This window comes from Diachasmimorpha longicaudata, chromosome 4 (assembly GCF_034640455.1).
Source record: "Diachasmimorpha longicaudata isolate KC_UGA_2023 chromosome 4, iyDiaLong2, whole genome shotgun sequence".
NCBI lineage: Eukaryota > Metazoa > Arthropoda > Insecta > Hymenoptera > Braconidae > Diachasmimorpha > Diachasmimorpha longicaudata.
This window is the reverse complement of record NC_087228.1, coordinates 10,694,685-10,705,231: the sequence shown is the minus strand read 5'-3', so window position 1 is coordinate 10,705,231 and position 10,547 is coordinate 10,694,685. Positions and strand designations below refer to the sequence as shown.

General features: G+C 40.2%; 4 protein-coding genes across 4 annotated transcripts; all 4 read right to left on the bottom strand.

Moving 5' to 3' along the window:
• Positions 1–28: 28 nt before the first annotated feature.
• On the bottom strand, positions 29–951 carry LOC135161889 (NADH dehydrogenase [ubiquinone] 1 beta subcomplex subunit 2, mitochondrial-like). Its single transcript, XM_064119865.1, has 3 exons — positions 760–951; positions 553–673; positions 29–211 (listed from the first exon to the last, which is right to left on the bottom strand). The coding sequence occupies exons 1-3, from the start codon at positions 858–860 to the stop codon at positions 134–136; spliced, it is 300 nt and encodes a 99-aa protein (XP_063975935.1). The 5' UTR covers positions 861–951; the 3' UTR covers positions 29–133.
• A 251-nt stretch (positions 952–1,202) lies between these two features.
• On the bottom strand, positions 1,203–4,218 carry Muc (midline uncoordinated). Its single transcript, XM_064119846.1, has 6 exons — positions 3,806–4,218; positions 3,485–3,636; positions 2,962–3,362; positions 2,494–2,852; positions 2,030–2,329; positions 1,203–1,923 (listed from the first exon to the last, which is right to left on the bottom strand). Exons 1-6 carry the CDS (start codon positions 3,928–3,930, stop codon positions 1,794–1,796), a joined length of 1,467 nt encoding a protein of 488 aa, XP_063975916.1. The 5' UTR covers positions 3,931–4,218; the 3' UTR covers positions 1,203–1,793.
• Positions 4,219–4,361: 143 nt separating this feature from the next.
• On the bottom strand, positions 4,362–5,217 carry LOC135161890 (peritrophin-1-like). The gene is made up of 2 exons (XM_064119866.1): positions 4,914–5,217; positions 4,362–4,732 (listed from the first exon to the last, which is right to left on the bottom strand). Exons 1-2 carry the CDS (start codon positions 4,918–4,920, stop codon positions 4,446–4,448), a joined length of 294 nt encoding a protein of 97 aa, XP_063975936.1. The 5' UTR covers positions 4,921–5,217; the 3' UTR covers positions 4,362–4,445.
• Positions 5,218–5,352: 135 nt separating this feature from the next.
• LOC135161858 (integrin beta-nu-like) lies at positions 5,353–10,403 on the bottom strand. Its single transcript, XM_064119825.1, has 12 exons — positions 9,156–10,403; positions 8,763–9,007; positions 8,390–8,675; positions 7,911–8,075; positions 7,298–7,756; positions 7,067–7,229; positions 6,800–6,966; positions 6,358–6,530; positions 6,078–6,283; positions 5,903–6,015; positions 5,698–5,789; positions 5,353–5,604 (listed from the first exon to the last, which is right to left on the bottom strand). Exons 1-12 carry the CDS (start codon positions 9,315–9,317, stop codon positions 5,460–5,462), a joined length of 2,376 nt encoding a protein of 791 aa, XP_063975895.1. The 5' UTR covers positions 9,318–10,403; the 3' UTR covers positions 5,353–5,459.
• Between the last annotated feature and the right edge of the window lie 144 nt (positions 10,404–10,547).

Here is a 10,547-nt window from a genome sequence, read left to right as displayed (position 1 = left end):
GAATAAGTTTTTTTCTTGTAAAGAAGAGTTGAAGGAGGGACAGTTTAATTAATAATATTTTGTAATAATTACACTTTATCTAGGAGAGGCATTTTCACTTTCTTATCTACAACACGTTCGTAATCACAATTATTTAGACATCAGCATCATCCGGGGGGATTCCCAGCTCTTCATCGGTCCACTTTTCCGGCTCTGGGTAGTCGAATTCACCCTACAATTAAAGGAAAATGATAAATATCTTGTGCAAAGCAATTTTCTGGGAATTGAGAAGACAGGCGCCAATTTTCCCCATTCACTTCATTAGAATTGCAAATTAAAATGTTTCTCATAGGCGAATAATCATTTTATAGCTTTAACACAACAATAAAAACTAGAATTCCCTGTAGGAATTTTTACAGAAATTTTCGGGGAATCAGAGACGAGAATTATTATTGAAAAATATTGTATGAAAATTGAAACCGTTAAGGAACTAATGCTCATCCAGAACTTGAACAATAAATTTACTGAGACCAAGGTATATTAAGAACATTTCCAGTCGGTATTAGTACTCACCACAATGTGTCCAAAATCGTGCCACATATGCCAAAGGATCCACCACCACATGACTCCACCGACAAACTCAGCCATGTATTTATCATATTTGTTTGGCTCCCAGATGTCACGATACATGGCACTGCAAAGTTGTTAACAAAAATTGCACAGTAGTAAACACAAGACCTAACCTGTCACTGAATGAAAGCGTTACATAATGCGACTTACGGTCCACCTGAGTGGCGTACTTGAGTCTTCATCGGTGCTTTCGTTCGTGAAACGAGTGCTGTGACATTTTTTATTACTCCGACCCCTCGGGATATCAACATTTTGGGGTATTTTACTTGTCAACTTTGATCAATGCCCTTAGCTCGGTATTCACAACTATTGAGCAATGGTTGCATCGATTGTAGAGGGACGTCTGAACAGGTTGCGAAGTATTTTTCTTATTTAATTATTTTTTATGACAAGAGATGGCGAAGACAAGTACCTGGGGACGTCGTGCGCAGCGCTGTGTATCGGGGAAGGTCACTGGTAAAGTATTCTATAGAAAGGTATTGTGAATCCATAAACAAAGGGACTTGTCCACTGTTTTGGCAAAGCATATCCCTTGCTCAAATTAAGTTTCATCCCTTACCCGAAGGAGTCTAATCACTCTAATCAATCCACAGTTGTGTAAGCATTTTGTAATTATAATTTATTATACACTGTATTTTCATCAGACGACTTCATTCATCTCAGGTAATTACAATTGAATTTGCTACAGCAATAACGTAACAATTATTGTTTCCCTGTCCACAAAAATAATAATTTTCTAATTATTTACAGTAGGGTCAGAATTACAACCGAGAGAGAATGAAAACAAATCACTCGATGATCCACCGAACCGAATTTCGGTAATGAAGCAATCTATTATAAATTAAATTCGCGATGAAACGTAATGCCACCAGGAATATCCTCGTATCATACGTTCATTCATTATCAAATGATTCCGTTTAAAAATGTATACTTTTCGTGTGATCCTAACGTCGAGTGATAAATTCTTTTTCCCAATAAATTGTCAACTATTTGAATACTCAATGATACGTCCATCAAACTTTTCAATTGTTATTCATAACAAAATTAAGAATAAATAAATTTCCCAGATACACAGACACGTATCACCTTGTACTCGTGGAAAGTACCTCCTACTCTCCAATTTGATTGAACTAAGTTTCAATAAAATCGGCAGCGATTTTCGATTGTTTCGAATTTTCATATTTTTAAAGCAGCATTGTCGATGGATTTTCGAGTAAGCTCTTCAATGCTGATAACCATTGTGCCCCCACTGCACCGTCCACAGTTCTGTGATCGCAGCTGGCTGTGACGGTCATATATTGAGCAGTGGTAAACCTAGAAAACCCAATAAAACTTAATGAATGTCTGACTCGAAATAATAGCCGTCAGCAAGTGAATGGATTTAAACATTGCGGAATTTTTTCAAATATTGAATAATTACCCTCGCTCGTTACTGGCAGGAATTAGCCTAGCCTCTGTAGTTCCTACGGCCAGGATGATGGACTGCGGTGGGTTGACAATAGCGGAGAAATTCTTCACTCCGAACATGCCAAGATTAGAAATCGTAATGGTACCACCCTGGAACTCTTGGGGTTGTAGTTTACCCTCGCGAGCTTTGGCCGCGAGAGCTTTAACATCTTTGCTGATTTCCACTAGACCTTTCCAGTCGGCTCCGAAGACTATTGGCGTAATTAAACCGGCGTCTGTACTCACAGCTACGCTGACATCCACGTTGTCATATCTGGAAAAACCAAAACTCATTTATAATGCCCTCTCGGGCTCCTCCTGAGCCTCAATTCTAAAATAAATTATTTGTTCAAATAACGGACAGTGGAAATGCCAATGAATTCGATATGGAAAAAAAAATAAAAGAATAATTTATAAGAATAATGAGGAGAAACTCACTGTCGAATGACGTCTCCCATCCAGGCACTGTTCCCTTCCGGAACCTTTTTACATGCCATAGCAATCGCCTTGATGATGAGATCATTAACACTCAACTTAACTTTTTCCTTCTCCAAAAGTTTATTAAATTGCTCTCTCATCGCCAGGGCAGAGTCCATTCTAATATCAATCGACAGGTAATAATGGGGAATCGTTTGTTTGCTTTCGGATAATCGTTTGGCAATGACACCACGGATGTTCGATACCGGAATATCGACTCCTCCAGCAAATGCCATCCCAGGGGAGCCAGCGGGTGCCGCCGAGGCACCCGCCAAGTCTTTTGAGGTTATCGATCCAAAAAGCCCAGAGCCCTTCAGTCCCTTTGATCACCAATAATTGATTGAGTTGAAAAAAATGTACAATAAAATTTACGTAAAATATATAAAACTAAATTCATTCAACTAATAAATTAAAGTCTGTTCAATTTACCTGAAGACTTAATCCTTGCTCAGCAGCTAACCTCTTCGCCAGAGGACTCGCGAAAATTCTATCCCCTGCACTGACAGGCATCGAGGGCGCAGCAGCAGGGGCAGGAGCTGCTCTCGGTGCTGCTGGGGAGGGTGATGGTGCTGGGGTCGCTGGAGCTGACGCAGCGGGGGCAGCAGGCGATGGAGGAGGAACAGCGGTTCCATCATCCTTGAAATCCTTAAATGCCGCTACGTCGGACTGCTGTTCCACAATAATACAGACGAGGGAGCCAATGCTGATATTCTTGGTTCCAGCAGGCACAATAATCTTAGCTAGGTAACCTTCCTCCGGGGTCTCGAAACCCATCGTTGCCTTGTCCGTTTCGATTTCAGCGAGAAGATCACCCTCATTCAATTTGTCACCTATTAATTACATGAATCCATAGAGAAAGTGTTGCAAAAAAAAATCTGGTCCTCACATTTTTTTCTGTATTTACTATCTCCACTCCCGTGAGGGGAATTCCTGAATAGATAGAAATTATTACCTTCTTTCTTCTGCCAACTGATGATTGTTCCTGTCTCCATGGTGGGTGACAACGCAGGAAGCGTAACTTTGACGTGATCTGGATAATCGGCATAAAATCGAAATTGCTGCCTCCAGGGGCCTATAGGTCTCAGAGCGTTGCATCCCTGATTTCTACAAATCAATTAATCTTCATCAGTCCTAGAGCAATTACTACCATCAACTCCAAGCTGTCTTCAGGCTTCCCAAATAACGAAAATTAACCTAACCTCAATTACTTCCGTACAAACTCTTGAAATTTATCACAAAAAATTGGAACTATTGATAGCATAAGTTTTAATACCTGGGTAATAGCTTTCTGTGAAGTCGACGAGTCGTCAAACATCGAACGACGTTGGTCCTTACAGCGTTACGTAGTGTCACCCGAGCCAAATCATTGCGCAGCTGACTGGTCGCCCTCAGCAGCATTTCTCAATGTGAATTAATTTGTAATTGATTTGATGATACTCAACAGCTTATTGCCCTTTCTCAGCTGCAATTTTTAGCTCCTCGATTTTTAGTCCTGAGTAGGAGCAGGTTAATGATATTTTGTTTGAATTTTTGAGAACGGGGACACTCCGTTTACCCGAGAATTCTCCACACCGCCGAAGGGACGATGTTTGCTATTAGAGGTCGTTCGGAAGGTCACGTGGGATAATCATACGTTTTGATATGATTGATGACGAAGAGGTGAGTTCTCCGGGTTACATTAATTCTCTACAATGATATCCACGTAATTTCTAGTTCTTGTAAATTTTCTAGTTCGAAACAAATATGAATTATCGGACGAGTAATTCCATGCCCGCGAACATTGGAGTTTATTGGATATAGGAAAGAGGGCGGTAAGTGACACATCAACGCGCGGGATAATCGTGTTTATTTGAATTGAATTAACGCAAAATCGTCATCTAATTTATTATAACTGGAAAAAAGTACATTTCTTATCAGGCCTTTACATAATCGCAACAATCGACATTCTGTGGCCAATCACAAACGCGCAAATCGGGGTTCCAGTAGAGACCATTCGGACAGAATTTCTTGACCGGTTTAAGCCCTACGCAGATGTAGAAACTTGCACAGTTGTAAGGATCAGGCAAGAGAATTACATCGCCAGGAGTCGGAGGGTCAACGTCACAGTTAACGTCGGGCCATCCCTCACCCTTGAAGGAAGTTGAGCACTTACCGAAGGCCGCGGGGACGACGAAGAACACACAGAGCAGTAGGATAATTTCTAAAAATCACATTAAACTGTCTTAAATAAATTTAACACCATGAAAAAGTGTTAACGATAACCCAGTGATAAACAGACGAACCAGAACCCTTTTATTCGTCTGTTATGCACGTTGCAATGCACAATTCCGTTAGAAATACTTGTGCTATGACTTCTCAACAATTAAAAAACTCTCTCATACCTCTCATGATGTGCAGCTTTAATAAACTCGAAAGCTTGTTGACTTCGAAAGCGGAAAGTCTTGTACTGAGCTTCACGCGTTAATTATGATATGTCGCCGGTCCCGATAGGTATTTATATGCGGCAAATGCAGCCCTCCAACACCCCCTTTTCCCATCTGTTGGTTTCCTTATTCAATATCATCGTGTGATCGATTCCACTGATTAAGAATCAACGGCTTATCAACAAAGCCCCTTGCAATAATTTATTATCTTCAAGGTGCGAAGACCTTACATTTAAAGATAATGTCTTTGCCATTATTAATTTTCGATTGGTCATCATATGAGGGAAGCCCCGTCGCGTGTCGTTTTTCTCTATTGCAGTTGATTATTCTAACAAGAGAACTTATGAAAAACTCACCTCTATCAAATGCTAAATGAATTGTTAAATTAACTATCAAATAAGATCTGGCAGAACTTTAATAGTTTGTGTTTAATAGTTTGTAGTACAAAAAATCCAGAAAATTCAACGTCTCAACGTTGGTTTTAGAAAACCTATTGCACATCACTTAATCTTCTTTGAAATTTTCAGGTACTGTGAAGAATGACCTTGCAGGTCGATACAGTGGATTTTCTGATAGGGCATATACAGTTCTCTTCTGTTCTTCCTCAAACCTCGCATACTCCTTCCGGTCTTTAATGGCTGTCACGCATCTAAGAGAGAAGAATAAATATCCCTGAATATAACTATGCGATCGCTGGAATTTTTGTCGTCCTCATCAATTGAATGTAATTATCTATTGTTACCTCCATATGAGAAGAGCTAAAATGCCCAGTCCAACGATCAGAGCAAATATCGTACTGGGTATAACTGCTGCCGATAGACGTGTTCGACAATCCTGAGAAAGCATTCTTGATTAAATAATTATTTTTCAATGTAATAGTATTCATAGTTGTCCACTTCCCACGATAGCAATATCTCCTAAGAAATTATCTCAAATCTGGTACTTACCTTTGGAGCAATTTTCAGTAGAACTTGGTTCTCGCGGGTGAAGTAATAAACGTATGGTATGGTACAAATGACATTATCTCTGACAGTTCTTATAATGCAGTAATGATCACTATCTGCAACAAAAATGATAATTAATTATAATTAAGGAAAAATGATTGTGAATTTGAGAAATTACCAATATCCACAGTATCGATTATCTCAGTCCCATAGGAATTATTTCCATCTCGATGGCAGACTTTATCCGCGATTTCCGGTGTTTCAATTGTAGCATTGACACAAGCTTCATAAAGTACGCATAATCCACTACCCCCGGCACTCGCAGAAGACTCACAATATACTCCCCGATAGAGTAAACCATCCCCTGGTGATGTCACGTTACATCTACGATAGTAGAAAATTTTTTAATGAGGAGAAATGCGGGAAATAAACATTCTTATTAAATAATGGTGAAATACCGGCACTGCCCACAGTCACAATAACCGTGATTACCGCATATGTCGGTACTTCCGGGTGCAATACAAAGTTCATTGCCAGTTGGACACTGGCATGAGTCACCCGCCCATCCTTCAAGGCAATTGCAGACACCACAGTTGCAAGTGCCTCTCCCTTTGCACTCGATTCCATTAATCTGAATGAATTATGACAAAGTATCAGATCTTTCGAATTTGCTGTCAACAGCATTAATTAATTATCGTTCATCCTATGATAATGATGTTGGATAGTATTCGCAGATCGGAAAATTATTTCCGTAATCGAGGGGCAAGAAAATTCGCCTCGATCGTGAAAACTCATTGATTACATTTAAAATTAAATTAAATTAATTTCATTAAAAATACTCTAATGTGAATAAAAATTTTTCGCTCTTTAATTTATTTCTTATTCTTGTAAAAACCTTACTTTTTCGCAAGCCGTACACTCGCAGTACTTTCCATTGTACCCAGGATCGCAGGTGCAACTTCCACAAGTGCACTCTCCTCTATTGCTGCAGGTCCGCGACTCCTGAGGTGCAATACACAGCAATCTGTTCTCAGTCCATGCACTCTCGTCGCAGTCACATGTTTCTCCTGCAGAAATAAACGCACCGATGATGATGCTAAATGTGGTGATGCAATCAAACCACTTGTGGCATAAAAACTACTGTACTGAGATGATAATTAAACATACCGGACCAGGCGTGATCGCACTTACAAATCCCACACTCATCAATTCCGTGATTGCAGTGGGGGCTATTTGGGTTTTCACAGTCACATCCGCACTGGAGTTGAACATCAATGATGGTCTTGGAGGCTTCTGATGCCAGGGCGTCGTCGATCACTATCCTTTGAGTCTGCACAGGACAGACGAAATGTCTTAATTTCGCACTTCTTCGATACTTAATTTTTCTATAATACGTACCCAGAGTTTCGAATCTTTCGGGCAATCTTTAAGTGATAATTCAATGGTGAAATTATAGATTTTTCCCAACTGTATATCATCACACTCCGAGGTAATTTTTTTTTTCCTTCCAACTTTACCACAGTTCGAATAGTACCGGAGATCGACCGGGGCGCTCGAGTTATCTCGGAGAACAATTTTCGTTAGTATATCGTGATAAGATTGCCGAATAATCTCCAGAATATTAGAACTGTTAGATGTGAGTGTCGCAACTCTCGCTTTTTCCTTCAAAAGTCCCGCAATTTGCTCGTACTCCGATCTTCGGTCCTCAGTCACCGCGAAGATCAGATTGATTTTCTTGCGGTTCAAGAGCCTTGAAATCTCGGCGAGTGAGGGATAATCGAAGAATTTCGACATTGAGTATTCACCTGCTTCATCCAAGTGGCAAGAGAAGTCATGTCTCTGTACTACCCCACCCAGCTAAAAAGTACGGTATGAAGATTGACAATTTTGCTACAAATATCTGGCTTTCCGGAATTTGAACAAAAACCTCACGCCAAAAATAATTAATGGAATATTTATTTGTTGATTTGAATCTGATAAATTTAGTCGGGTATTGAAATAGTTTACAAACTTTTCCCTCGCCGGCAAAATGCATAAATCCATCAGTGGCAATGAGCATCAATTTCCTCGCGTGTCTCGCCCATCCAACTTGCTTCATGCAGACAATAGCCTGCACCACTCCATCCATTCCGCCCTCCAAGTTATCAACATTCCCCGTGACATGACTAGCGTTTACCTGTCATCATCCTTTATTAAATTGATCGTTGTCATGAGAAGAGGCCACGGTAAGCCATGGTAAAATAGTCACAATTAATGAATTCTGATCACCATGAAATAATGACAGAGATAATCCTTACATTTGGGTAAAAGGTGAACAAATAATAATTTCGATTAAAAAATAAAAAGTAGAACTACTTAAAATTGTTTACGAAAAATTCAGTCATGTACTTGTCAACTACTAATGAATCGGGAGATATTTAGGAGTGTACACATTCAGAAAGTTTGGATGTATCTTGTCCTCACATATCATGGCAGAATAAATTTATCCACCTGTTGAATGAATCGTCGGATATCATCACTGAGAGTCAGGTGATGTTTGAATGAGTATAACGGTGCACAGACACTACCCTCACTCCTGCAGGGATTGTCCTCATGACCCGGAAAGACGTAAGGCATAAGTGGTTTGTCGGCATAACTTCCAAAGCCCAATCGAACATTTTCTGTAAATGTCCCCAAAGTATGTGCCATTTCCTGTCCTAGACTCACTATTGTGTCCTTATCGTCCTTCATCGACCACGTGAGGTCCATCAAAAGATATAGATCCAGAGGATAATTGCTGGTAATTACCGAGTGATTATTGCCCAATAGCTAAGAACGATGACGATAAAAAAAAAAAATATTGTGCGCCGAAAATTTTCTGTACCTTGCCGCCCGATACTGTATGTGCACCGTTTCAGTGCTGTGGGGTCGGAGTTTGACCTTTATCCCTTGCGGTCGTAATTGAACCGGTGGTGCATATGATTTGTCAACATCCTGAAACTTCTTGTCAGTTACGACGCTCACAAGTCCAGCGGATGCGAGTTTTATAGAATTTCTAGGACAACCAAATGCCTCCAAACGGTCGGCACTGCTGCACCGCAACCGGCCGACGGTGGAATTCGAGAAGTTCTAAAAGAGAAGAATTTCTAAAAAATACTACCAAGGATATTCTCAAAACCGCCTCGAAAAATATGTGGAGCTTTTCTCGTGTCATCTTACTGTCCATCTCTTCTCAATTTCCTGTCAGAATCGCTGATATATATTTTTTCCAATTTACCCATTCACTGCACCAGGCGCAGGACGAGCTGCTCTCCAGGCAGCTCTTGCATGACGTCTGAACGGCGCAAAGTAAAAGTGGATCTTCTGGATAACCGAGTAACCGTGCCTCAAAAATCCCAGCACAAAAAAACACAAATAACATAAATTCATACAGCCACATCTTCACTTCACTTATCACATGTCTGTACAATAAAATTGCCAAAGCCCTGTCATCGAAAATCCCACCGGTCTCTGATACCGTGGAGGTAGGCGTGTGCCATTGAAATTGAGAAAGTCCCCTTATCAGTTGACTTATCGATAAGAATCGCGTGAGCTAGATTACTGTACGCGAATATATGTTTTTTTTCGCAAACTCTACTCACGGCACAAACTCCCGTCTTACAATGACTAAGACAATTTCATCTGGAGATTCCGATACGCGACTGTCATAGAAACTCCACCACACAATTGCAAAATTCATTTCGTGCAACACCAACGACAAACGTTGCAAAATGATGACGAGAGATAAAAGAAAAGTAACGTATTAATAAAAGACTAGCGAGTAAAAATTGCACAATTCCTGTCTTATTCACTGACATATGAAAATGATTCTAACAACGTATTCGTAATTTCCTTTGGAAAAAACGCACAAAGGCGATAACGAGACCACATACGCGTTTCTCTATCCATGTGACAGCAACAAATGCTCAAACACTTGCACCCAGAACTATTATCGAGAAATAAAGCATATGAGTATGGTATATGCTGCAGGAAACTGAGGCTCCACTATTTCGTTATTTATCAATTGTAAAATTATTCAAACGTCTTCCATCCTTTGAAAGGTATGGGTGCTATGGGGTTTCAAGCACACTGTATGTATGGGCATCGACGCGTGGATGAAACCATTCGCCTACACATAGATTATACGGCGTGGGCTGATACTCACGTACACGTGTTTAGCGTCAAACATATCAGAATCGCCGTTAAAAGCCGACAACGTAATCTCAGCTGCACAAATGTTGGTTGGCCTATTTCTGATTGTACATCTGCCTTCCGGCAACTCTAGGATGATGCCACCACTGACGCAACAGTATTTGTTGTTATTATCATCATTATTACTGTTATAGCTACTATTTACCAGTTGCCGATTTTTTCGGCGGCTCATTAGGATCGAAATAAATTTTCCGTTTTGATGATACCTACGATAGCGAAAATTGGGATAAAAAATTTGGCCTCTTCACTGGAACGCACGTAATTATTCTCCTGTGTCCCAAATTCAGTTCTCCAGAACTGTTGCTCCGGATTTCTGCTTTCTTCTGTATATGTATTATATTATAGTATATGAGATGGCTTTCACCAAACCCACAAAGCTACGGAAGCGCACTTCACCGGACGCAAAATTATTAACCAA

Excerpts from the sequence above, each read along its gene's own strand:
- LOC135161889 (XM_064119865.1), bottom strand. The coding sequence starts at position 860 with ATGTTGATATCCCGAGGGGTCGGAGTAATAAAAAATGTCACAGCACTC. Across the intron at positions 674-759 it reads GTACGCCACTCAGGTGGACC|TGCCATGTATCGTGACATCT; the intron begins GTAAGTCGCATT and ends ACAACTTTGCAG. Across the intron at positions 212-552 it reads ACGATTTTGGACACATTGTG|GGTGAATTCGACTACCCAGA; the intron begins GTGAGTACTAAT and ends CTTTAATTGTAG.
- Muc (XM_064119846.1), bottom strand. The coding sequence starts at position 3,930 with ATGCTGCTGAGGGCGACCAGTCAGCTGCGCAATGATTTGGCTCGGGTG. Across the intron at positions 3,637-3,805 it reads CACAGAAAGCTATTACCCAG|AAATCAGGGATGCAACGCTC; the intron begins GTATTAAAACTT and ends ATTGATTTGTAG. Across the intron at positions 2,853-2,961 it reads AGCAAGGATTAAGTCTTCAG|GGACTGAAGGGCTCTGGGCT; the intron begins GTAAATTGAACA and ends TGGTGATCAAAG.
- LOC135161858 (XM_064119825.1), bottom strand. The coding sequence starts at position 9,317 with ATGTGGCTGTATGAATTTATGTTATTTGTGTTTTTTTGTGCTGGGATT. Across the intron at positions 8,676-8,762 it reads ATACAGTATCGGGCGGCAAG|CAATTATCCTCTGGATCTAT; the intron begins GTACAGAAAATT and ends GGTAATTACCAG. Across the intron at positions 5,790-5,902 it reads TACTGAAAATTGCTCCAAAG|GATTGTCGAACACGTCTATC; the intron begins GTAAGTACCAGA and ends ATGCTTTCTCAG.